We start from the raw sequence: 26,628 nt of genomic DNA on the forward strand, positions 1-26,628 counted from the left end.
CAGAAAGAAGACTGGTAAGTGAAACCTTCTAGCAAAATGAAATTGGCAAATTGTCGTCTTCTTGGCTTCTGATAAGTGGCACTTCTGCAAAAGTGGTACAGTTTTTCTTGGATCCTTGAAATCTCAATTTGAGATATATACACCTTAGATGTGGATTCCAATAAGACTGGCACAATGAGGGAAGTGAAAGAAGCCACCTCATCATGTATCGATTGAAAAGTACCCGAGGGTTTGCATGCACCATTTCAGCAATATTCAGATGCCGGTTAATGATTTGTTGTACCTAACTAGCCTTGCCTCACGCCTTGCTATCTAGATTTGAGTTCATTGCATCTTGCTCAACAAAATAGACATGTCCATGTGTGCGGTTCTATTTTCCAATTCAAGTGAACAGTAGATTTGTCATGCCACAACTGAAATGCTGGCAGGCAACCTATGGGTCCATATTGCCACGCGCGTCGCCGAGCGAGCGCGTGCATGCGTGGCCGTATGATTACCACGCTGGACTGTCGTGCGGAAGGTCTAGGTTCGATTGCAGTCAGTGGAATGTTATTTTATTTATTCTTTCAACTTGGCATTCTCATAAGTTCGAGAACGTTCTCATCTAATTGAGTTCCGAATGCCCTATGCGCCGAAAGTTCTACGCCGAATGTTCCAGAAACCCACGCAGGTACATAAGGGACTCCAGATGTCAAGCAGAGTCAGTCTTGCCCCAGCACTCAATCCTGCTGTTTTGCCGGATTCGACGCCCGCGACGCTAGCCTTTCTCCATTTTTTTGGCCACAAGTTGGCTCCATTAAACATTTTGTTTCTTCAGTTATTCACTGCCTCATCATTTGTCATTCGTGACAATATAATTTATATGACTTCTGGCACTACACAATACCACTGACATGCAGTGCATGTGGTATATAAAAACTGCACCAAAAACACTCTTGATGTATGTCGTACAGTGTACCACATTAGCAGCAAACCATTAGTACCACATGCACCAGGCTTCTGGTACATAAACTGTATGTGTGACATCAATCGCAGGTCATTGGTGCTTCTTTGAATTTTACTTCAAAATTATATTGGCAAATGCAAAGTTTTGCTGCTCAAGTTAGTTAACCATCGTGAAACGGGCCTTGGATATCCCCTAGTGCCACGTGACGGTGTACCTTTTCGGTGAGGGTCTCCATGAGCACCCCCTCCTGGTCAAAGGAGGCGCGCATCCAGTCGAGCACCATGTGGCATAGGTGCTTGTTGTTGGTGGCGTCCATCTCGAGGTTGCTGTGCTGCACCAGCTCCACCTGGATGTGGGGCAGCGACTGCAGCTCCTTGCTCTTGAGAACCTCTGCTATGTTGTCCCGCACATAGGCGTCCACTTCTGCTACCAGCTCCTGGTCCATTGACTCCACCAGGATGGCCCGCACCCCTGCCATGGGTAGGAGAGACTATGAGCCCTTGACACGGGTGGATGGTATGGACAGATCAAGTGGATGATATGGGCAGAAGGTACAGGTGGAAGGTACAGCTAGAAGGTACAGAAGGGATGTCAAGTAGGAGATGCGGGTGGAAGATATGGAAGGAACATACGAGGCAAAGATACGGGAGAAGGCATGGACTAAGACAAACGGAAGACGGGGAAAACACACGGGTGGAACTGATAGGCAAAGGTACTGACAGAGGATACTGGGAGAGGATGCTGGCAGAGGAAATGAGTGAAGAATACTAAAAGATACAGGAGGAAGCAGTGGCATAGCCAGAAATATTTTGTGGGGGAGGGGGTTGAGGTGGCTTGGATGTCCATACTTGGGGTGCGGAGGGAGGCTGCTGAAGCCCCATAAGCACCCTTCCTGGCTTTGCCACTGGGAGGAAGGTATGGGGACAAGATATGGGAGAAAAGTATAGGCAGAATATAAGAGAGGAAGGTATGGAAGGAAGGTTTGGAAGGAAGAGATTGGAGGGTGGATGATGCTCCCACAGAGTGGTGGATGCCTTGCTGTTGCTCTCCAGCTCACAAGTTGTGTGTGGCACAAGCAATGTATCGGGGGCAAGAGCAAAACCATTGTTAACAGTTTTGTTTGCACAAGCCCATCCTAAAGCCATGTGCTAACGGCCATACCTCACTTAAGTGCACAGAACTCTTGAGAGGGATTATATGTTTAAAGGCTATGTCAAACCCTGCACTTTTGGAGCTGGAGAGCACAATGCACTAAGGCCAAAATCCAAGCTACAGAAACCTCTGAAAGGCATGCATACTGCCAATTAGCATCTTGGACTTTCTCTGGCTTCTTTACACAGAGTGCTCTAGCACTTCTGACACAAGCCTTGCAGCTTCAATGATGGCACAGCAATGCACAAACTGATATCCTGGACATGAAGCTGAAATATATTTGAAGGCTGCAGACTCACACTGAAGCAGGGTTTACAAAAGAAACAATCTGCAACATCTAATATACTTACTGCAACTGTAAAATTCTGGACAAGTTTTCACCACAAATCATGAGATAATTATGTCAAAATTTGGGAGTGAATGCTCGCTCGAGTGAAACTTTCGTTTAGTGTACTTTAAAACTTTTAGATTTTGAAACTTACTAAGACTAGAGCACTTGCAGTGGTATGGATGCATATTTTCTACCTTGTTGATAGCCAATTTTCTAGAAAAGTGAGAATAAAGTTAACATGCAATGAGCGCAATGTTTTATGTTCTGTAAGATCTGGTAGAATAGGTCACTGTTATGCTTGAAGCACCATAATAATAACATATTCGGAACGGGAGTTGCAACCATGATGATGAAACTAGGTACTCACAACAATGATAATAGATATACTAACCGGTGCAGTTGTCAGGGGTCAAGTGTTCTACAAGGTATTTCCCACAGTACTTTGTCACAGGCTGAACCCGCAACTTGGCAGCCACGAGGTACATCGCCTTCATCTTCGGCTTGGGGACCTCCAACCTGCACCGCAAGAGGCCACTTCAATGAAGCCAATGGAACAGTCAAGCGTATGAGCACTGCTTGCACACTGGCATCCTCCATGTAAAATCCCACGACACAGCTACCAAGGACTCTGCAAGTTCCTTTTGAAAGAAGCCATGGCCTCGCACCACACAATACACAATTTGACAAAAAAGCAAGCCTCTCTACTGTTCATTAAAATAACTTCCAAGTTCAGAGCCTCTTTATGTGACATGGGCATATGTCACAGCTAAACAGCTAAACTTTTTCAGCACTAGGCATGTTTTACACATGCATTTCCTGCTTAAAAATAGTCCTTGAAATCATTAGACATTTAATATTTCAATAAAGGGAATGGAAAAAGTACCATAAAGAATGCGTAGAGAAGATATAAGCCATCTTTGAAAGCCTTTTTTTTTTTTTGCCGCACTTGGTTGTTACCAACATTTTCTTAGAAGGGCACTGACAATTGTAATTCCAGATTCTAACCATCTGATGTGACTGCTACACGTCAGCCACCACACATTTAAATGCTGTTCACCTTGAGGTGTAAGCATAGTCGACGAGGCGTTCAAAGGCGCTGATGTCGAAGTTGCCGTTGATCTTGCACTGGTTCTGCATGGTGCCCTTGGTCTTCTGGGCCAGCAGTTCAAACAGGTATGGGCTCACGCTCGCCACCACCGCACGGTGCGCATAGATCTCATGCATGTCCTGGCCGGAACCAACCTGCAAGATGTGCAACAACATTGATAGACTCGCTCCCATTCACTGCCCCAACTGCCTCCAGAGGCATGTGGTCAAGACGCATCTCGAGCTCCAATGCTGCTGCCAAGGTGGGTCCTAGGTGGAACATACCAACCCCCAAGTGAAAGTTGAACACAACTGACATTGCACAAACAAAGGAAAACCTCACAAAACATAGCCAAAAGCTTACTGTTGGAAACACCTTAGGTTAGCTTTCCAGCTAACTTTGGAAACTGGATGGACAACCATGTTGATTTTTAAACTAATGATCACAACTGCCTGTCCAGGGCCGTCAAACAGGGGTGGGGGTGACCACTCCACGAGACATTTAGATTTCTAGTAAACAATAAGGGTGGAGGGGGCATCCCCTCTCTCCTTCCCACCTTTGTGCCCCCCATGCCCCCCTTCCTTCCCCCATCTTTCAAACATTTCCAATGGCACTGTGTCTATCCTCTTGTGAATGCTTAGATACTCATAACATAAATCAGTTATATATTTAATAAAATGGCATGACAATGCAGAAGATGGAAGCAGCATTTGATCCTTTTGTAGCAGGTTTTGGAGCATTCAAAACATTGGTTTGGAGCAGCCACTGACGCTTTTGGAGCAGATGCTAACATCTGAGAGTGCATCGCTTAAAAATGACAAAAAACAAAAAACAAAAAAAAAAAGTGATTGCATTTTTAAATGAGTTTGTCTGCGGTAATGATTGACATTTCTACTTCGATACTAGAGCATATTACTTATAACATTTTGTGATAAAAAAGATAGGATGCAAAAGGAACATACAGCCTTCTTTTTTTAAACAAGGCTCTGGTCAGAGTGGGGTCCATTTAAAGCGGGCACTAAATATAGCCGAAAAAGAAATCGTAGCCCAACCCTTCAGTTGCGATAAAGTCTCCCTCCCATCCTCGTTTTACACTCAGTAGTTTAATTGGCCCGAAAATATATTTTCTGAAAAATGCCAGCAAAAACCAGCATATCTGCAACACCAATAAAAACGCGTCCCCCAAGTTTTATTAACCTGCCACACTCGAGACTCTATTATCATAAACTACAAAAACAACCGCTTACAAATATTTCGAAAGCCTACACTTGTGCTTTAAATATGACACTGCTTTTCAGCGGCGTTAGAACCAGAGTTAAATCAAAGTTCCCTGCTCGTTCATTCGACAGCTGCACAAGAACTACCGTAATTATCCAAAAATAGAGACACCCAATTTCTTTTGGCTGTTTCCATTTTTAATAATATTCATAGAGATTAATCTGCAATGAAGACAAAGAAGGTCGATCTGTAATAATCCTAGCATAAATTCCGTGCCATTTATCGCGCCAACCCTCCAACAGGTCAGCCGCTGCTCCTAGCACTCCGGTGCAAAGCAGTGAAGCCCGATGCATGCACGCCGATCTGTGGCCAGGTGTGGTAAAAGTTGACGCGAGCGGCGCAAGTGCCACGGTACTCTGCAGCCATGGTACGAAGGCGTGTGGCAGACACGATAATCGAGTGATTTCACCAGGAGTACAAGATCCCGGTTCTGAGTGATTTCACCAGGAGTACAAGATCCCGGTTCTGTCTTATCGCAGTATATCACCATCCTACTATTTCGCAGGGTTTTCTCCAGACTTTTGCTTCCTGACATCGCAGACATTGTCTGGTAATCTAGACGATGTCGGCAATCAACAGGCTAGCGCATCACCCGGCCAGAGTGATTGATGAGCAATCCCTATACTTTGTTTCACCTGAAGTCGACACTACAGACGATTCTACGAGCCAATGGGACCAATCAAACAACATAAAAGCGCGACATCTGGGCATTCATCTCCCTGTGCGTGTTTTTTTCAAAGGCTAAATTAATCGGGTGCAATGAATGTCCTGTGACTCGCACTGTTAGTATGCGTGTTCGAGGTTGTATGTGTTGAGCTTTCGACTGTGCTCAGACTCGAGATGTAACAAATTATAATGCAAGTGAAAAAGCCGTGAAATATATTCATACCATTTTTCTTTCCTTCTACTTTTCTAAATATTAGGGCCGACCAATATTTTTATATTTTGCTTTAAGCTCATCCTGGTGCAGGTATGGCGCAATTCTGAGCGAAACTGGCACTTTGGAGCGAGATGTAGCAGACTTTCGTTCATGGTGCGATTTGGCGCAAATGGCACAGCACTTCCATCACTGCAGTCAGCTTCTTGATAAGAGTGTAAATGGTGGTTGGTGCTCGTAAACCTTCCCAATAAATTTAATCTTTCTCCCACGATGACTGCAATTAGAATGAGAGTTTCTGGGCAATTTCTATTGAGCAGGACTGTCAGAAAACATGTGAAACAAACGCAAACAAAGGGTGGCAAAAGATGCCATACTCACATGCAGAACAACGTCACAAAATTGCTTGTTCTTGCGCAGCTTGTTCAAGTTCATGAGCACCTTGTTGAGGTGGGCGGAGTCATCAAAGACGAGCAGTTCAGCGGGTTTCGCCGGTTTGGACTCCTCCTCGTCCGTCGTGCTGATGACCAGAGTCGGGTCCATGGCTGAAGTAAGGGCCGTTGCAACGAGGGCACAACCACTACTAAGAGATGCCGCAGTCAGAGGCTGAAGACCACAGTCCTGCACAAAAGACAGCAAAACCAGTGGTCAGTACCAGCCAGTCAATTTTCCCAGATAAAACAAACATAAAAGCATTTCATAGTCAGTCAATCTGACCAGATAAAACAAACACAAGAGAACTGCATAGCCAATAAATTTAAATAAAACACATAAAAGCATTTCAGAGCCAATCTTTCATCACAATGTAACTCCCTTTTAAGAGACCCAAATTCTATTTAGGCCTCATTTCCACTTTCCAAGGTCGAAAGGAGACTGCACAACTTGACAACCTATAAAATATTTTTTGCATGCACTTTAATTAGTTTCTTGTATATTTTAAAAACAATTACAACTATGTACCAACAAAAAATATGTTTAACCAAATGGTTTCGGTTAGGAATGAGCAGTGCTTCTCTTTCGGTCTGTCTTGATATTTTGAATAGTTTGAAATTTGAACGGCTGATGTGGGGACAAGGATTTTTAGGTGAATGGAATATCACTGCAGAATATTCCAATGCTAGTTTCAAAAGGTTTAGTTAGTACTACCATTTAGGCCATTGGCTCTTGGTGGACACTTTAAAAATAGTTTTATCATACACACAGGGTCAAAAGCAATGCCATTAAAAATATTAGCTATTATTTCTACCCACACAAAACATTTTAACTAACACATAAAAGAAATGCACAAAGATTACAAGCTTTTATAGATACACCCTAGCAACACACTAAACAAATCCTATCATATCTAAAAACAGCCTCTGGTCTTCTTCATCAACAAAAAAACATACAGCCTGCACTAAGTCATCAAGTACCTGAGGGTCAATGGACTGTGTTCTACATCAATACACCAGTTGTCCAAACATGATAAGATATTGAAACCCAGCAGCAAACAGTTCAAAGTTCCAAAGAGCCAGAAAAGGTGAGCACAACAATGTATGCATACAATCCAGCATACAGTCCATACAATGCGGAAGCTAGAGTATTGTTGAAGTCAATGATCTGAAATGGAGGACATATATTCTGCCCACTGGAGTGACTTCAAAAAGTTACAAAATAAAATAAATATAAAGGAATTCATGAGTATGAAAAGTAGACAGTCAGAATTTAGAGACAATTTGGAGAACATGCATTTACCTGGAAACACTATACTTAATCATCCCTTTTTACCGCCATATACCCCACATGTAGCATTCCATGTTTGACGAGATTATTTTTCGTGAAATTAGGAGCGTGTTTTTTGGAGTTCATTTTTTGCTAGAAATTCAGAGTTTATTTTTGTTAGATTCCCAATCCTCCGAAACCAAGAGTTTAATTTTACTCTGTCCTTACTTTTTTTTTTAATAAAAATAAATTCTGTTTAGACAAAAAAGCGCAATAAATTCTCGAATATTTTTTTTTTTTTTTTTTTTTTTAAATCATTGGTATTGAAAGGTATTCTTGCAGCTGCACTGGGATTGGCACCCTTGCAATTGGTGGTACTAAAGGCCCGTTCACACTCTTGCAACCGAGTACAACCGAGAGAGACAAGACCGGTTTTTAAGCCTCTTCGACGTCTCAGAACCAGCTTCCCAGCAGCGCATCCCGTCCTAAGAAGTCGCAAAAGGCTTAAAAACCAGTCTGGTCTCTCTCGGTCTTACTCGGTTGCATATGTCTGAGCGGCGCTTAACTGTACAGTCCCACGACAAATCATGAAAACAAGTGCTATTCAATAAACGTCTGTATTTTGAAATAGCCAGACTCCTGATCCCATCCTAGAAAATATACAAGTTCACATCTTTCACCATTATAAAAACACAACCTCTCCTCCTTCTAACAAGCATGATTAGTAGGTTCAAGCGAGGAAACAGTAATCGTGGCTGTTTTTGTGGTCCAGAAGTACATCGGCCCATTGTGCTGAACAGAAGTACATCGGCCCATTGTGCTGCACAAGGCCTTTTGTTGAACAAACGGGAAACTCCCTTTTGTCAATAATCCAAGATTTAACAAAAACAAAAAAAGTATATTTTTCTTTTTTTTTTTAAAGACCACTAAAACTGTGCTCACAAACTTTATTCGCAAAATACTGGCTTTTTATTTTGCCATCGTGGCCTTGAAATTTGGAGTTGTTCAAATAAATCAGAATTGACGAAAATTGTACCAGCGAGTGTTTTTCGGAGTTTATCAGATTTATCCGAAAAAAATTAAAGGGGCCCTGCAAGCACTTTTTTACTAATTTTTAATTTGCACCAAAAATGAGTGCACTGAACGTACTAACTTAGTGTAACTTTTATTTTCTTGAAATTCGCTTTATTTTAAAAGTTGTAGGCAAATCAAAATTACAAAAACAAGCAAAAAACCTCCCTCATGACGTCCTTGGTTGCTTGAGCGGCCGTGAACTAGAGGGGGGTAGTGAGCTCATCGCGAGCACTCACGGCTGCCGCATTCCGTGTCGACGGCGCGAGAGGGCGCCACTAAAGCATGTTCTGGATAGGGAGGCTCAAGTGAGGGTGGGTGCAACTGCTAGATCGGCGATCACGGGACATGGACGCCATTTAATTGCTAAATTTTGCTGGGAGCCTATGGGGCAAAGGGTCGTTTTCTTTCCTAACTCGGGTCATAAAAGCCCATTAAGGTGCTAGAATAATTTACACAAGGTATAAATGATTACTTTTCCATAGCCACCAGTTTTGTTCCGATAGGTTAAGTATTTTTTTAACGCGAAAAATGGTAAATTCCGCCATCTTGGACGTTGCTGCTTGTCTGGCAACTTTGCTTTCTCCGCTCGACGTTTGCAATTCTCGGAGCGAGAAGGAAGCGAGAAAGGCTGCGCCAAGGAGCTCGTTGCTTGCAATGGGAGGCGAGAGGAGGAAAGGCGCATGGAGCAACAGAGTTGCAACAGAGCGGGCGCCTGCTCTCGTGCAGGCAACACTGGCGCATATCCTTTCTCGTATCCTCTCCCTCAGGCGCCGCTATTAAATTGCAAACGCTCTCCAGGTTTTGAATTGCGGCTACCCTCACTACAGCCTCCCTAGTTCTGGTCAGGCTGTATGCAGCGGGCAGCCAGAGCGGCTCTCATTGCCTTTGCTGCGTGATTAAACACTAATTCGGCATGACACTTCATTGGCCACAAACGACAGCAAGCACGGGGTAAAGATCAGTTTAGAGTGGGAGCCACTCCGCGCTGCCATACCGCGAAACGGCCAAACCGCAAGACAAAGCATCTCGCCGACGGCCTTCGGAAGGCTCGGAGCCGGTCGGATCCTCCTGCCCATACGACCGCAGCGCTGCCGCGTACATCCGGGACCTTTCCGTGTCGGCGCCTGATCCCACTACGTCTTTCTAGTATGCGCCGCCTTTTCCACCGCTTGGTGGCGGGTATGTCGACGGGTCATTTCTTGTTTCCGTACTTTATAAACTGCATTTGTTTCTTTTCTCATCTAAAATAGTGAACAAAAACTACTTTTATAAGTAATTGAAACGGTTCGCGACACTCATATTTTGTATTTCGACTAAAAAGAAGCTTTTAGCTGCTCTGACCAGTAGTAAGCCCAGGACCAAAGACGTCACATTTTGCGCGCTTTCGGTACCGCGGGTCGCCCTCGTTGGTGGAGGAGGTTTCCGCGTCGTCCGGTTAAAATATGACGCACTGATATTTAGTTACACTCTCCGTGCCCGCTGGCTTGCCCGAACTTCAAGAGACGTGGAAACCGCAAAAAAGGTAGACGCTTAAATATGATTGCAGGGCCCCTTTAAGGAACCCTGCAGAGTTTGAATATACACCAATATTCAAACTCCGAGACTGTTCTTGAAATGCATTCGCTGACCGGTCCGGCACCAATCCTGCACCTCTAACAGGTCATGGGCCTCCTCCCGTGACCACTGATGTTCAAGGTCACACGACTCTGCAGCGGACAGTGTCGGCTCCAACAACCAACCATTTCTTTTTCTCTTAATATTATATACTATAAACATTTTTTAAAATATATTAACTTTTTTTTTCTACGAAATTTTTCGTATTTCTTTTTATATGAGAGCGCACCGCGTATGGCTGGATCTGACCTTGAACACCCTGAACCGCTTTCCACAGCTACGGCCTTCTCCATTCGCGCCGCTTTCCTTGAACCTTAGCAGAGGCTACGAGCTATCCAAGCCAATCCAATAGCGTGCGGGTGAACATGTGACCTTGGCCAGACTGCCAGCGACGCGCGAGAACCAGTCACGTGATGTGCCCACAGTCCTGAATTGGCTTGGATGGCTCATAGCCTCCGCAGTGGTCCATCCTAAGGTAAAGGTGAAGAAGAAAGTAAGATCGACCATCCCAAAGTCGAAAGGGATAAAAGTAGCGGTAACGATTCGTTTCGGATCGCGTGCGGGGCGGCCCGAAAGATGGTGGCCGGCCCTCCCGCCGATCCGACCGTTGTTTACGCCGCCAAGTCCTTGTCGCCCCCACACCGGCGGCGGCCGAGAGAGGATTCCCGATCGATGCAGTCACCCCGAGGTCGCCGCCTCGTCGCGGGGGAAACGTGCGCCCACCGCCAGATCGAAATCAGCCCGGCTGCCGCTGACTGCTGCCGGGGCGCTCGAGAGCACAATCGGAGAAACGAATCTCCAGTAGATTGGATAAGGACGGAGAAGCGGGACAATAAAAGGGGAACGAGGCTTTGGACTGCCTTCGTCACCATCCGCGGCATACGGACGTAGTTCGTCTCGCGTTTCTTTCACCGCTAGCTTCCGCTGATAACGGAGTGCTTGTTGTTTGGCTCGGATTGTTCCACGTGCGCACATTTAAACCCCAGTCAGGGAAAGAAAGAAAAAACAACAACAACAAGAAAGGCCGCTTTCCTAAAATAGCGACAGGAAGAATACATACGTAGAATACATGTGCCTCAGTAACGTGCACACAAAACGCTAGTCGTACACTACAAATTCCAGCGAGTCCACTTTCTCGCATTGTTGCGAAATAAGCGATGACGATGAACCCGCGCAGGCGTGCTTCGACCATTCGAACCTGACAAGTTTTGAGTCTCTTGCTCTGCAACGTTTGGTGCCGAAACTCGGGGCCTTAAGAGTGCCTTTAGCAAATCACTGCAACCTAGCGGAGGGAGCAAATGACGAAATCGCGGAGAAACTTTTTAATATAAAAAAAAAAAATGGCCGCATCCGTGCACGTGGTGAATGATGTTGATTGGGGGCGAAGCTCTGGTGGTGCTGATGATACTGATTTTGTTCATAGGTAGTGCTGATGGTGCAAAGTTTAACGCGATTAATACGCATTTGACCGCAGCGCCCTCTCCTGTATAGACGTTAAGCCGCTACATGCAACGTTTCATCCATGACATCCCCAGCTCTTGAGTTACTACCCCATCTCAGAGCCCCCTACTCGTCCCGCAGTCGTGGCCGAGATCCATTGGGGTCTCCCCGCACAGGTTCGAATCCTGTCGACTGCGCAAACATTTTTTTTTTTTTTTTTAAGACAGATGGGATGGCAATTGATGTGAGCACGGACGCCGGACAAGGCTAAACCCTAAGGAGCTTCGCCCCTAAAAAAGTTGAGATAATGTGGCACTTAGCACGACGACCTTTCATACCGCTCCGTCATGCGCGGGGCACAGACTTGACACGAGTGCTGCGTCAGCCGTTCGGCTGGAATTCTTGTTCGAACCCTCACAATCACTCGTGTAAACCAGTGGGTGTTCGTAGAATCCCTTCACGCCCTATCTCAGACAGTGCCTATGCGTCGTTTTTCATACGACGAGCTATCGATCCTATCAGGAGAAAGGGCATACGTCTATTTTTTCTATGCAATGCTGCGTCCAATCAGTTCTTTGAACTAAAAAAAAAGTAAAGCTATTATACTTCGTTCCAGCTTCGGTCCGAGCGCGGCCGCTGTTATGAGCCGAAGGGCCAATCAAACAGCGACAGAGGCACAACGTCATGGCGTGCTCTCTGCAGTTGATAGGACCAGCCGGTATTCGCCGTCTCTCTGTGCGTGCTCCTCCGCCGGCCAGTCTTATCAAGCGCAGAGAGCACGCCATGACGCTGCGCTTTTTGCGGTGTTTGATTGGCCCTTCGGCTCATAGAATCGGTCGCGCTCGGACCGAAGCTGAAACGAAGTATAGGGGTTTGCGTGGCAAACCAACGCAGGACATCTGGCACCGTCCAGCGAAGGACTCTTTGGACCACCCGGGGATCTTTCGAAATCGTTGCAGAAACACGCGACCTTCCTCAGCATGGGCCATTGGTATTTTTGTGGCGTCGCATGCTGCCCTGAACTTAATTACGGTAACAAGCTCGTTTGCGGGCACATCCCCAAAAGAAGGTGTTAACATATCATCGACGTCACGGGACGCATATGTACGAACTCGAACGATCGCAAGAGGGATTCGATGAAATCTAGACGCATGTAGGAGTGCGGCCCTGCCAAGGTTATTTTAAGCGGAGGCGCATACAAAGAGGGAAGGTTCACTGCACCGCCGCAACGACCCAAACTTCCACAGTGACTCTAGGCCAAACGTTCCAGATTTGGCTCCTGCGCCTAACGATTTTGTCCCGATAACAGCGTTTGTCACGGTCGAGCGAGCGCAGTGTTTTCACGTCTGAGGCAGTATATATCATGACCTTCCCCAGCTACCGCCACGCAATAAAAAAAAAAAAAAAAAAAAAAAAAAAAAAAACAGCAACAATTAATTATTGGATGACGACAGAGTACTGGAGGCAAACGTTTTTCAAGCACACGTCATGCTATGTACACGATCTGGAATATTCCGGAAACGAATGCGACTTCTGTAAAATTTATACCATAAAAATTGGTTCCTTCTTCATCAGACCGTGCGCATACCTTAGCAGAAGCCTGTTCACGGTTTAGGTATGGTGAGCACCGCGGTCCAGGAATATACACTCAGTAAAACCGGCAGACACGAATACAAAATCGTCAAGTTGTTCCTTTCACTGCGCAAGGGCACTGTTCGCCGGCGACCAATCGACCAAGACCCGAGTGTGTCAACCAACGCTAGCTTGCGTGCAAGAGACCAAGGGATCGAATGGCACAAGCTTCGTGGGCACGTCGTCCCTCAATGGCGTGCAGAGACGGGACGCAACGTCTCTCCCGGGACCTTCGCCGTACGAAAGACAGAGGTAGAGCTGGTCATCCAAAGAGGAAGAAAGAGCGCGAAGAAGAACCCCGGCTTGTTTAGCCTCCAACTTGAAAGTCCGGCGAGGTTTTCAACCCTTCACGTCCCAACGATTGAAGTACTAGCGGCTACAAGTCAGACAAGTCGCCGCCGTCGTTCCCCGAACTCGGCTCGCCCAGACGTTGGAGACAGTGCAATAGTGCCGATGACGTCGACAACGCGAGAGGCGACTATCACCTTCTTGACCAGGCGATTGCGAGAGTACAGCTGTCCCAGCGAGGGAAGCCGCGTCGGCCAGCCAGCGTCCCAACACGGAGACGGAGATTAGATAGCCCCATGGGCTCCCCGACAGCAGTCCGCAGCGCGTGTTTTGCCGTTGTCTTTGCACGCACTTCCCGCAAGAACGTCCTGTGGCAAGGCTACCTACGTATACCCACCGCGGACCGCCGGCGGCACCACGAATAAACAACGAAAATAACATTGCCCTCCTTTTTGGTTGTTTTTGTCTTCGACTTCTCCGCAGAGAAAAAATAGAAGGGCCGTCAAAAGGGTCCAGGGACTCGTTTATTGGGAGCTGGATCAAGCGCGGCGTCCTCGTACCCCGAGGGAGTACCGGGTCTTGGCGCCAGACGGGATCTCAAGAGGTGGGCGCCATCAGCGGACGCGACGGATGACTGCCCGAACTTCCTCCTCGAATCGACACAACCGCGCCAAGGGCACGGTCGAAAAAAAAAAAAAACTCGAGAATACCATAGAGCACAGTGCCCTGAAGAAGTCGATCTCCACGCATCCCATAGGCATGCACGTCCGCACGATTATTTATCTCGTCGTGGCTCTTGTTGGAAGAAAAAGTTTCTGCACTCCTCAACAATTAAAACGTTTCTTCTAGACCGATGCGCACTTAAACCCTTCATTCACTGCGCTGTGAAAGACAACAATCAACATGTGCCGCCCCTTACCACTGTACCGATCAGCCCTTGGCCCTAACGATAACAGTGAGCACCTGTTGCCGTTTACAAACGGCAACAGGTGCTCACTGTTGTCGTTAGGGCCAAGGGCTCGTCAAACTGCATGCGTGCAGCATTCTCCCCTCGACCCCGGCCGTCATTTATTTATTTATTTATTTGACAAAAAATACAGAATTATCACCATTATTATTGAGCACACGACTGAATCGTACTACCGATCAAATTGAGACCAATCAGCACCGAAGTATAACGAGAAAAAAGAAGTACGGACAGGAAAAATCGAGGTGGCAATACAGAAGGATGCAGTTGGACGAGACGAAACGTTTATAGACCAAGTCGACCACAACAGGTACACTGCGCGACAGTGGTAGAGCGAACACCACATCGGAGCTCCCCGCATTTTAGTCGCAAAGAGTATCGACGAGCACCCATTTTTTGCTTGGCTTAATGCCCCGGCTAAGTACTTTCCCCTACAGAAGAAGTTTTTATTAATCTTTTAAACTGCTAAAAAAAAAAAAAAAAAAAAAAAAAAACATTGGTGATCCCTTGTTTGCGACTTTAGTTCGTGCTAACTGCGTCGCGCTCCGCACGTCAGAATTAATAAGCAGCAGCATTGGCACTCCCCCCCTCCCTCCCTCCCTCCCCCCCCCCCCCCCCCCCCCATATAGCACATAAAAAATAAATACCAGTGCCCGCCCAACGATGGCGCACTACGCGGTAGATGATCTTCAGTTTCAGGAGCGCGAAACTGGAAACGCATTCTCCGTTAAAATACTTTAGCACGCATACTTATGCCGGATAATCGGCCATCCTTCCAATGGGCGCCACTGTGTACAAATCTGCGCACGTGCGGTGAAATGCGTGACCTCAAAACACCGTAAGATCGACTTGAACGGCCTTGGAGTGCAAGGTGTCCATCCCGCATGCAACGTGTTTATCTCGTGCGCAAGGGTGGCGACACGGCGCCATCGGAAGCAGTTGTTGGGCAAGGCCGTCCACCGAGTGACGTCACGGCGATGGCTATCCCGTGCCCAGGCGAGCCGTGGTGGGCGAGCGAGCGCTCAGAATGACAATTAGGAGGGCTATCCCCGACTCCGAAACGGCAGGCTTCCAACAGCCTGCATCATTCACGACGTCAGCAGTCCCAGCAGACGGGCTCGGACCTGTTTATCCCCGGGATGACATAAAGACATTTGAGCACGTCAGAACCTCCCCCCCCTCCCCCCTCTTTCCCCCCCCCCCCTTTTTTTTTTTTTTCTTTCTTTGTTTTTGTTTTATATCTTATATTGCGACGAATACCCAACTCGGAGCTGGGCTGGAGAGCATTCAAAAAGAATCGGGGCTGATTGCAAAAACAATTATTTTATGGCACAGCCATCGAGGGCATTCCAATTTTGAAGTGGCCATGAAGTTTACAAGAAGCCCTCGGTCTATTTCGTGAATTTGTAGGATTTCTTCTCATTATTATTTCGGGCCTAGGTGTATAGCTTGCATCAGCCCACCGTAAGCAAGAACAGCAAATCTCGGAGCTAATCAACCAGAAACGCTTTCTCACCAGTAAACATTTTTATCACAAAGACGTCGTTAGAACAGATATCACGCGGACTCGTTAACGTCAGGGACGATAATGGAGGTCATGCCTCGTTTTCTGTTCATCTCCATTTCCTGTCTGTTTATTATAACAGAGAAGCAGGCTTGTACGGTTAACTTTTTAAACTTTAATGAAAAACTTTTAATCGGAACAAGTAACGGTTACTTTTTCAAGTAATGCTCGGTTACTTTTCTTGTCAAGTAATCGAGTTATCTAATTGAATACTTTAGAGCCCAAGGTAATTGTAATTCTAATCAATTACTTTTTTCTTTCGAGTAACGTGCGCAAGAGAGAGAAAGACCACGGTGCATTGGAAATCCCGATAAAGTCTACGCGAATGTAACGACAGAAAACAGCTGGTCCGTGCAGTCACTCGTCCACAACGATGAAACTATAGTCACTAAATAGTCTAACTTCCGGAGTAGACACACTCCGCCATCTTGTTGCTTAAAATCATGGTTGTCAGTAGTCCACGTTTTATGTCAAATAGCGGGACACAATTTTTCCGTCTTCCAGGAATGTTAGTATAGTGTCCGCGATGGAAGAAAACGATATCGCCCGAGCGTCCTGACACAGTGTCTAAAGTTCAGGAAGTCCCATCTTGGAATGGTAAGTACGCCTGCTCTGTGCTCAGCAAACAAAATGGCGGCGCCTACAGGACGCTCGGGAAATGGAGTGTCGATACTCTTAGCGCAGCTTATTTATAGTGACTCTAGGTGAAACACCGGTAGCATATCCGTTACAACACACCGCACGGATTCACTTTCTCCGCGTGCTTATCTGCTCAAAGCGTTCAAGCTTTTTTTTTTTTTTTAGCTTGTTTTTGAATACAGGTGCCTCGCACCATCTCAAAAAAGCGCTCAACCAAGGAAATAAAGGGTAAAAAAGGAAATAAAGACGACTTGCCCTTGTGTGCGCTTGAAGCCGAAGCGTCCGGAGGAGCCAAGCGATCCGCGCAGGTCAGCTCGCAAATGGAAATCTCGCGCAAAGTCGAGCCTCGCGGTATCAGACGACGGCGGGGAGACAAGATCACCAGCGGCAATTCGAAAGCACGATTGGACGAGACCAGCACCACTGCACTCCTCTCCGTTGCCCCGCACAGCCAGGAGTTGTCGGGACAGATAAGTCGGCGCGGTCGTCCCCAGAGACGGACTATCGCTACCAAAGAGACAACGCACTCGGGGCGCGTGACGTAACCCAAAGCAGACGACAACTCCCGTAGCAGACGAGACCTCGCGCCACTATCGTGGAACTAAGGCCCGTGAACTATATAGCCCCGCGTCGCCTGGTAACGATAGTCATTAAATGAATGGGTCAATGAATTCTCCATGCCTTATGGTTCTACTAGAACAACAGACATTGACGTTTGGGCGCCGATGAAACGCGATGAGCCTTTTGACAACCGAAGTATTTTTTTTCCTGCGGAAAAACAAACGAACAAACGCAGTTCGTTGTTTCTTAAACGATTATTGCAGTAGTAATATGTTCCTTCTCTTCGAAGTAGTGCTGAACCACTGCTAGCCTGGGGTCTTTAACGTGCACCACGCAGTAGCGACACACGACTGCACGCACACCATCACAAATATGTAGTACGTGCATGACAATGTCTGAATCATCATGTGCATACATTTTCTTGCAGGGACACCGCGTTAATTCTAAATCATTAAAAAAAATAGTTGATTTTATTAATTTTTTTTTCCGCGCCTATATTTAACGTCACAGTGCAGCCGACGCTACGAGCTGAAAGGACCAATCAAACAGTAGTGAAAACAAAACGTTCCAACCGATAACGATTTCGATATGTCGCCAGCGTAGCGCCTCTGCACATGCAACGTATAGGAGTTATCGCCACTATCTACTAAAACTTCCTAATATCAAACAGCGGGTTGGTTAGCGGCTACTACAAACGATAATAAAAAAAAAAAAAAGAAAAAAGCATGCGCAGTGAGCCGTTTTTGAGGAAGGAAGCCCGCGAAGGGGAAAAAGAGAAGCCCGGGTCCTGAGCACTTTGCATCGTCCTCATGGGGTACCGGCAGGAAGCAGATACAAAATAGAAGCCGAAAAGACTCACCGTCTTTTCACAAAATAGAAGCCGAAAATGGCAGCGCGCCGTTTCATCTCGTTCTGCGGACAGAGGCAAGCTGGCGGAGTCGGGCTTCCTCCCAATAAAGCCGCTGCGCAGCGTGCCCCTACGACGTTCGAGTATAGCGTAAACAAGACGCCGAATCTTGGCGCTCTCATCGACTGCCCAGCGTGTTTGACTGCGCCCACGGAGCCCTCGCCGAATCCAAGGCGCCACCACGAGGGCACATGCTACTGTACCACCAGGACTGCAATTGGTTGCCTGGCAACGCCAACGCAGCGATGTGAAGTACGAACAGCGTGTTTGTCACATCATCTAACTACCATAAAAAAAAAAGAGTGAATGATGTAGTATAAGATGGACGCCAAGCAGACGAAACAACGGCCGATAATCTTCCGACGAGTCCCGTGCCACGGAAGTGTGCAAATCATATCTGGTCCGCCGAGGCCTTTCGGCCCGGTCTTTCCAGCGACGGCCGACCCGCGGTCCACTACCAAAAGCGCAAACGGAGATATCAGAAAGGGCGAGTGAATTCTCTCGCCACATTTATTGTACATTGTCATGACCCACCTTATACTATTCACAGTTCCCTCCTTCATGTTTGCGTAACTGCGTTACAATTTCTTTGCGTTCTCTCGTGTATCGTGCTTGTGTCATAACTGCTGCCTAAAGTCGTCGTCGGGTCTACCGTTCCCGGTAGTCGTCTGCCCCGTGTAAATATGCCGAAGTTCCTACGCACTTTGATTTATACCTGCCGAGTTTTCTAGGTCACAATTATTTTCTAACGTCATAATTATCATCATATTGAATTTCAAAATATAGTACACCTATTCACGAACAGTTAGTTTTCTTACTCTAGTACAAGCTCGTTTTCGTATTTGTATGCCTATTTATGCTTATTTATTTAATATTTCCTAATCTATGTTTACTCGTTTATTTTACGGCCCTCGAGATGTCAACAGATCTTCAATCCGGCCCCTTAGCACGTTTGGAGACCCTTTTCCTATAGAAAAAAGACCGCAGCCCTAACCTTTCAAGACAGCGAAAATTCGATGCAACAGGCAAAAGGGGGGAAAACGCTCTGTCCCTTTTCTGCGTTGCGTCACCGTTTGAGTTCTCTCCCAGAATGCATCGCACTCACAGAGTGTTGCACGGAAAACGGGACTCAAACGAACTCGCCAAATGCACCGAGTGCAGAAGACTGATGCTGCCGCCATCTATGTTGTAGAAAAGGTACCGACTTCAAACCGAAACTAGCGCCTTTCTGATCGAACTGATGCGTGGGAATGCGAGAATGCAGTCGCTACCAACGTTTATCTACAAACGTTGGTCGCTGCAACCTGTAGTTTATAGCTGCGATGACTTCAAGCAGCTCGGCTGCCGTAGAGATAGTTACAGACGGCGTAAATTTCCGCAACCAGCTGTCTACAAAGCAGCTGGTTGCGATCTTTCAATTCTTATAACCGTTTACACTGAAGAAAACTGTGATGCTGTCCGAGCAGAAGCATGATCTGTTTGAGCATGGTATTATGCGTGAACCACTGAAAGGGTGCGGCTTAAAACTAGCCTGTTGGAATATCCAGCAAAACTGGGACTTTCGATTTGGATCGTCATTATAGGTGGATCAGATATTAGCCTTGGTGAGGGCGTCGAGAACGTGAGCATTCTCGAACAAAATACGACGGGGTAAGTTAGCTGACGTAGGTAAATGTTAAACATGATGATGTTGCCCAATCCTCGGGTAAAGTTACCATCTTTAGCTTTCTCTGGTGCTTATTGGGCAGTCAGAGGTTTCTGCTGGGGGTGTTTTGTCGACAAATGTTAAATTTTTCACCCGCACACGGATGGTGATAGATATCTCTGGGGCCGCTGTTACGTTTGTTCTGAGCATTCCTTTACACACTGGTATATTTCAGCGTTTGTACGGCAACAGAGCGATTTCGGGTCCATATCACAAGAGCGAATGACATTTTAGCGAACGGCGACATTTGAGCGAATGGTCGTTTTAGCGAATAACGGGGGCGCGCGTTAACCCATCCGTCGCGCTGCGCTTTACGCCGCTTCGCGGCGACAGTCTGCGGCAGCTCATTACAAAAATATGAACTCACTTGGCCCACCCGAAAACGCCGCTTCGCGGCGTCCGACTTTTCGCTAAAGTGTCGTTCGATGAAACGTGGGCGTTCGCTAAAACGTCATTCGATCAAGTGAGTGCCTCCCGTTCCGCGACACATCGTAGCAGACGAACCCTCGTCGTCTGCTCCCGCTCCTCGCCGGCCCCGCCGGAGCGAGGCATGACGGGATTGCATTTTGGCGCACTCCCGATTTTCTCGGTGCAGCGAGTGCATGCACGCGTGGGGTGTCAGCGCTGAAACGAACTCGGAGAGTGCAACCACTCGTGGACTGCCGTCCGAAACGAACCCGTTCCACGCTGCGAGTGGGCACGCGTGGGCACGAGTGCCGTGAAACGAACTCGCCATTAGCAATTTCGAAGAGTTGCCTCCGGCCGGTGCACTGTCCATCGTACCTCCTCCGACGAGATCCACGCTCGAGATTGTGGAGCGTCCCGATCAGTGTCGACAGCGTCGACTCGGATAGGGTGCCAGACAGTTCCGACTCTTATCGATCCTCGTATCGACTCTGCCAGACGCGGACGTGAAAAACAAGTCCCGCCAAAAGAGGTCTCAATCCACACGTTTCCCGAAGGACGGGACTTCACGGATGCTATAATACTCCTCTGCAAATATATATATTAACTATACACCTCGAAAGTAAGCTTGTTTCAGCAGCTGATGCAACAATTTATACCCCCCTCCCACCCTTCCCAACACCCCCAGATTAATCCTAAAAAAAAAACAAAAAAAACATTGATTGCTTATCCGACCTTCAGCAGCCTCGCAGTCAGCTAAACTCACAAATTTAGATTTCCCTTCAGCGTATCTCTTTACTGTAAAAGAAGTTTCCTAACTCTCCAAGACCCGTCGGCGATCAATTCCACCACCGTTTCAAAACGGGTACATTTCAATGAGATCAGTCAAAAATAAACTGCAATGCAGACGTATATGCCACGCCGGGAGAGCCGCACGCGAATGTCAATGCGTGCAATGCCACTTTAGCCACTATCATATCCAAGAACACGCACAGGTTGCTGTCGTAAACATTATCTCTCCCCCCCCCCCCCCCCTTTTTTTTTTTCCCCACACGCACATAAAGGCAAGTAAACCTTATAGATTAATGTACATTAAAAAAAGAAAAAAACTTACCGCGGAGCTTACACGCAAACGTCGGTATATACATAAATATAAAAAAGACCGCTTCTGGGAAGGTCAGCCAACCTAAGTTAGCACAGCTAGGCATCACGCAGTGGAAGAAAACGAGTCCTCATTTTGTCTTTCACCGTGCATAATGTACAAACTTATCATGCGCAAAATTGGTTCTCGAACAAATTTTGTATATCCCTGTTCAGGCAAGGAGAGTTCGTAGCAAACATATCAATTCACGCAACTAAAAAAAAAAAAAAAAAATGGTTTGCGGCAAAAAAAGAAAAATTGCCCTGAAATCGCAATCATCGTTCACACTCTTGCGACCGAGTACGACCGAGAGAGACCAGACCGGTTTTTAAGCCTTTTGCGACTTCTTAGGACCGGATGCACTGCGGCGGAGGTGGTCCTAAGAGATCGCGAGAGGCTTAAAAACCGGTCTGGTCTCTCTCGGTCGTACTCGGTCGCAAGAGTGGGAACGGGCCTTTTAGGGACGGCGAAAACGATCTAGGATAGTTTTCGCCGTCCCGCAACGCTCTCCGCAAAGCGCTACGATACCAGGAACTCCACAGTCAAGGGCATCGACGCGCAAGCGCAGTAGCGTCTTCTTCGTTGCGGAGGACATAGCGGAGGGCGATACGCGGTCTACGAAAACTCCCTAATTCCTGCTTATCTCCACAACATTCGACCAAACTTACAGTGCTCGCTTCTGAGTCGTCACCCCGCGATGTACAGAGCTGCTACTTCTTCCTGGCACGCACATAGAACGCAAATGCTCTTTTTACGATGTATACCGCAAAGGATATTACGACCCACGCACGCCAATCTAGCGTCTGACAAGTGATTTCGCACTCCCCCGCGTCGGTCCGCTCCGCCTAGCCGGAAGGTCAAGTGACGCGCTCCAGGCTATGGATTGGCTTCGGTCTGGCTCGTCGTGTCCGTTAACGGAACACCCGGTAAGAAGGAATATTGCCACGTCGAAACACCAGATCGGAGGCTGCCCAATCCCCGCTCGAAACAATGTCACGAAACCTCTTGGGAAACACTGCGCAACGTTTACGCCGTTCTAAAAAAGAACACGGATCGCGGGCGTTCGATGAGCGCTCGCCAAGAGAGGCTCTCTATTCTAGTCTCCCACATCTCGCCAAATCAAGAGCGGAAGCCCCTCAAACCGAAGACAGGACCATGCGTGAGTAAACGGCCCTGTCTGAGCAAAAGAAACAAATTAACGAGTAACTAAGACCAAAGCCGGGAATCACTGCAACTGTAACCACTCTTCGATCCGGGCCACTTTATCACAACCGATCTAATCAGCCAGCACTTATAAGTGATAATCCACTCTAAAATTTTCGGATTCACCTGGAAAAAAAAAAAAAAAAAAAATCCGGACAACATCATACGGTAAAAACATTTGCCATTTCTGATATCGTATACTTAGGATTTCGGAGTATGCTTCTCGTGTAATTCGGAGGGGGTTTCACCGAGTTTATTTTTCGCTAAAACTGCGGAGTCCCTCGGAGTATTTTTTGTTAGATTACCAATTCATTTAAATTCTGAGTTGATCTTCCCGTGTTCTTAAATTTGAGAAATTCAAAAAACGAAATAAATAAAGTTTGGGTGCCATGGCCCCTTGTCCTGAAGGGACCTTCACGAGCTAAAAGGCAAACCCGTTTTGTCAGTAGTCCTAGATTTCGAAGGAAACTGAAGTGGCAACTCATCAGGGCCACTGACGCTGTGCTCTTATAAAGTTGCTTGTCAAACACCGTTTTCTTTAAATATTATTTTTTTTTTTTGGGGGGGGGGGGGGGGGGGGGGGATAAATCCTAATTGACGGAAAATTTACCGGCCAGTGTTTCCCCGGATTTCTTTTTTTTTTTCTTTTTTTTTTATTTATCCGAAAACGCGGAATCCTACAAAAAATATACCGAAAGCCAAATTTTTGAATACACCCATGCTTCTCAGCAGAAAGTGCTGCCTGAACATTTTTTTTTTATATAACTATGTTTGCGCGAAGAATAAGAATTGGGGATTTTAATTCTCTCGTAATGTACTATTTCTCTGGAAATACGCGTTCACGCTAAAAATACGACGAGTCTCCGCCCCCCGGTGACTTTGTGTGCGACATATCGGCGTTTTTGTTCTTCCTTGCTTCGAATTTAGATTAAATTAAAAATCCGGCACACATAACCGCGTTCTTTTAAAAATAAAATGCGCCTGCCAAACAACAACCGAGTCGCAGTGAGGTTTCGGCCTTCCCGCGCGTTCATTTCTCAACCGATTCGGCGCAACTAAACAACATTTATTTACTCAATAAAAAAAAATAAAAATCGGCATCTATGATTTGAAAATGACGGCACGAGTTCCCGCTAGCAAAGCGTAAGTCTAAAATACGCTACTAAAAGTCCTCTCTATATAAAAAAAAGCTGATATAAAGAAGAAAAAAACAAAACAAAAAACAAACAGACAAACAACATTGCTTGTATAATAAAAAAAAGTGCAAGCCACGCGCGCACGTACTTACGTATAGAGCGGGTGAGCGACAAAACGAAGTAAAACGTCAAATTCGCCCCCAAAAAAGCGGTCAAAAAAAAAAAAAAAAAAAAAAAAAAAAAAAAAAAGGCAGGAAAGCAGTTGAAGCGTGTACGCTAAAAGACTCGCACCACTGCTGGCGTCAGCGCAAAAACATCGCTTTGGAGCAGTTTTTTTTTTTTTTTTGTACATTTTTGTGCATCAAGGGCAGCCCAAGTACGGGCGGATTAAAGGGAGTCACGTGCGCACAACAAGGTACGCGCGCACGTGCGGCGCCAGGCATATCCCAAGCCCGAACGGCTCGTCGCGTTTGCACCGTGCACTGGCGGGGAGCGGTAAAGCCTGGTTCAGACAGTTGCGTTTACTGCGTTTGACTGCGTTTGACTGCGTTTGACTGCGTTTGACTGCGTTTGACTGCGTTTCGGCAGCGAGAAACCAGGACATCCCTGCTGCTTATATCGCGTGCCAAGATGAATTCCTTGGATTGGATTGCACGCTTCATCCGAAGCACAGATGTGCCGGTGACTAGCTTTCCGCACTCGACGCAACGCAGTCAAACGCACTCAAACGCAAGTGTCTGAACCGGCCTTAAGATCAGGTCGGGGACAACACCAACAACTCGCGTACATACTGACGCTTAGAAAACACAGCCGTGTTCGCGGGTGTGTGGCGTTTACGTCCAATTTGTGTCCCCTTGCTATCCAAAAGAAAAGATATGAAACCGGCTCTTCTGGAGGAGTAGGCCGTTCAATACATCAACCAGCCTAATTGTAGTGCAGCCTAATTGTAGTGATTTCTTTAGCAGTTATGCGATTCGAAAGTTCGAAGAAAGGCGTTTACCCGATTACACTTCTTTCGTGCTCTCGTTACTAGCCATTTAGGGGAGGCAGAGATTTGCATTTTGGAGAGTGCTGTCATAGAAGGGAAGCAGGTTTGTGTGACTTGTACTTCATTGATTGGTGTTTATAATTTATTTCTTTTTAACTTGGATAATTCTGATTAATTTGACATATTATTGACTGATTCAGTGTGTTTTGCTTTGGCGCTTCAAATTGTTCGCTTCCTTTTCCCCTTCAAATGTTGTTTGTCACCTCCCTTATGTAATGTTTCTACCGAAAGGACCTTTCAGGTTTCCCATAAATAAATACTTCCTCAATCGTGCTGGACTCCTAACAATCATGAATGAGTGAAATGGCAGTGAACGCAGTTCCTCGGTGCGCCCGGACCGTGACGCAAGCTATAACGCAATTAGACTTAATCGAGATGACGATGAGGAAAAATATGATTTCTTCGTAGGCTGCTTTTTCCTTTCGCAGAGCTGGGCGCCTAAATAACGTGCTGAATAGTGGTATGCGTACGTAAGCAGCGCTATGCTAAAACTCTTTTGCTGTCCACTGTTCCACTCGTTGGCAGGTGAGCACTGCGCACACCATCGAAGACAAGTTTCGCCGCTCCACCGGCGAGCATTTCATCTCCCATTCCTTTTTCACATTTTCGCCGCACACTTGGATAGGCTGCATAACTCGATCCCTGCGCCTCTCCTTCCCGTCACTTCCGCTGTGTAATGTTTCCTCCTAACTATACTGGGTTTCTTTTCTTGAAACTGAAATTAGTTAAGTGTTGAGATTAAAATGTTTGCTAGGTGGCGCAAGACGCCACCCGATCAAAACGGTTCAATCGTATCCATGCATTCCCCCCCCCCCCCCCCCCCCCCCCCCATCCACTGCAAATAGCCCGCTCTGAAAGCTGCTTTTTTTTTTTTTTTTTTTTTTAAGACGAAAATAATTTTATTTGTTTCTTTCTCAATAAATAATGATACAAAAATATATTCAACAAATGCACGCTGAGGAGAGCCCTATCTTCACGCAGAAGCGAGCAGATGAATATGTGATACGAAAAGAAGAAAAGTTTTCGTGCGCGACGGCGACTCGCTAGGCAAAGAAGCGCGAACGAACTTGCCCATTTCAAAATCGAGGGCCCGCTTGTTTTTGCGTGCGGGCGATCGCTTCAGCAGACAACGTAATCTCATTAAGGGTGACTCATATACCGATAAACACTAAACAAACGAAAGAAAAACACGAGAAGAAACAAGAAAGTGCGCGCCAGGAGAGATGCGCAGAGGGAAGCCCCTCGAAGAGTGAGATTAGACGGTCGTCATGGCGGGTCTCGGCACCGCGCTATCCAGCGAATTGCTGCGACCCGCAGATTAGGCGAACGCGGAGGTCGTCGCAGCGACGCCGAAGTTTCCCCTCTAAACACAACGAGGTCCCTAGATAGCTGCGGCGAAAAGAAAACAACAAAAAATCCGACCTAAACACGATAGGTGACCGATCCGTGCCCTCGCACCACGCAGCCGACGTCTTGCCGAGCTATTTGTAGAGAGCCGAGAACGAAGAGTCGTCGCACCACGCAACTAAAACCATGGAAAACGTTTGCAATTTAATGGCGGATGGTGCGCACTTGCGCAGATCGGTCGCAAGTGCGCACGCGTTACGTTATCGCGAAGGGGAGAAGGAAAAGAAAGCAAAGGGGACGTTCGAAGATTGGTGAAATTACATAGGATTACAGAGGAACTCGCCTCCTCACAAGCGTTTGCTCTGCTAAGCTGGAAAGAGGTGAGGAAGGTTCCACCAAATACTTTACGAGGGGGTGAAGTATTTGGTTCCACTTCACTCTTGGCCTGTCACCGACTATGGCACAGCTGGGGACAGGTGGGACAGAGGACAATTGCGACTCTTTCCCACGTTGGGTGGCTCCGGCCCAAAGTCTCGACGCTGTCTCCCAGTGGGCCCAGTGTTGGGGTAACGCCGACAAGTTTTG

General features: G+C 46.8%; 1 protein-coding gene across 4 annotated transcripts in view; it reads right to left on the minus strand.

Moving 5' to 3' along the window:
* LOC8040323 (influenza virus NS1A-binding protein homolog B) overlaps nt 1-26,628 on the minus strand; it is a 57,049-nt gene that overhangs the window by 14,384 nt on the left and 16,037 nt on the right. For 2 of the 4 annotated variants that reach the window (XM_042292416.1, XM_042292417.1), the window contains exons 3-6: nt 6,053-6,292; nt 3,487-3,671; nt 2,821-2,945; nt 1,161-1,417 (exon numbers count right to left, since the gene is read on the minus strand). In XM_042292416.1, coding sequence (XP_042148350.1) covers nt 1,161-1,417; nt 2,821-2,945; nt 3,487-3,671; nt 6,053-6,214 — 729 coding nt within the window. In that variant the 5' untranslated portion in view covers nt 6,215-6,292. Of the gene's footprint in view, nt 1-1,160; nt 1,418-2,820; nt 2,946-3,486; nt 3,672-6,052; nt 6,293-16,845; nt 17,054-18,010; nt 18,246-26,628 lie in introns of those variants that run through there. The other 2 variants (XM_040499595.2, XM_029990463.4) reach the window with 2 other exon arrangements.

The sequence above is a fragment of the Ixodes scapularis genome, unplaced genomic scaffold, assembly GCF_016920785.2.
Source record: "Ixodes scapularis isolate PalLabHiFi unplaced genomic scaffold, ASM1692078v2 PGA_scaffold3__209_contigs__length_174095766, whole genome shotgun sequence".
In the NCBI taxonomy this organism is placed as follows: Eukaryota; Metazoa; Arthropoda; class Arachnida; order Ixodida; family Ixodidae; genus Ixodes; species Ixodes scapularis.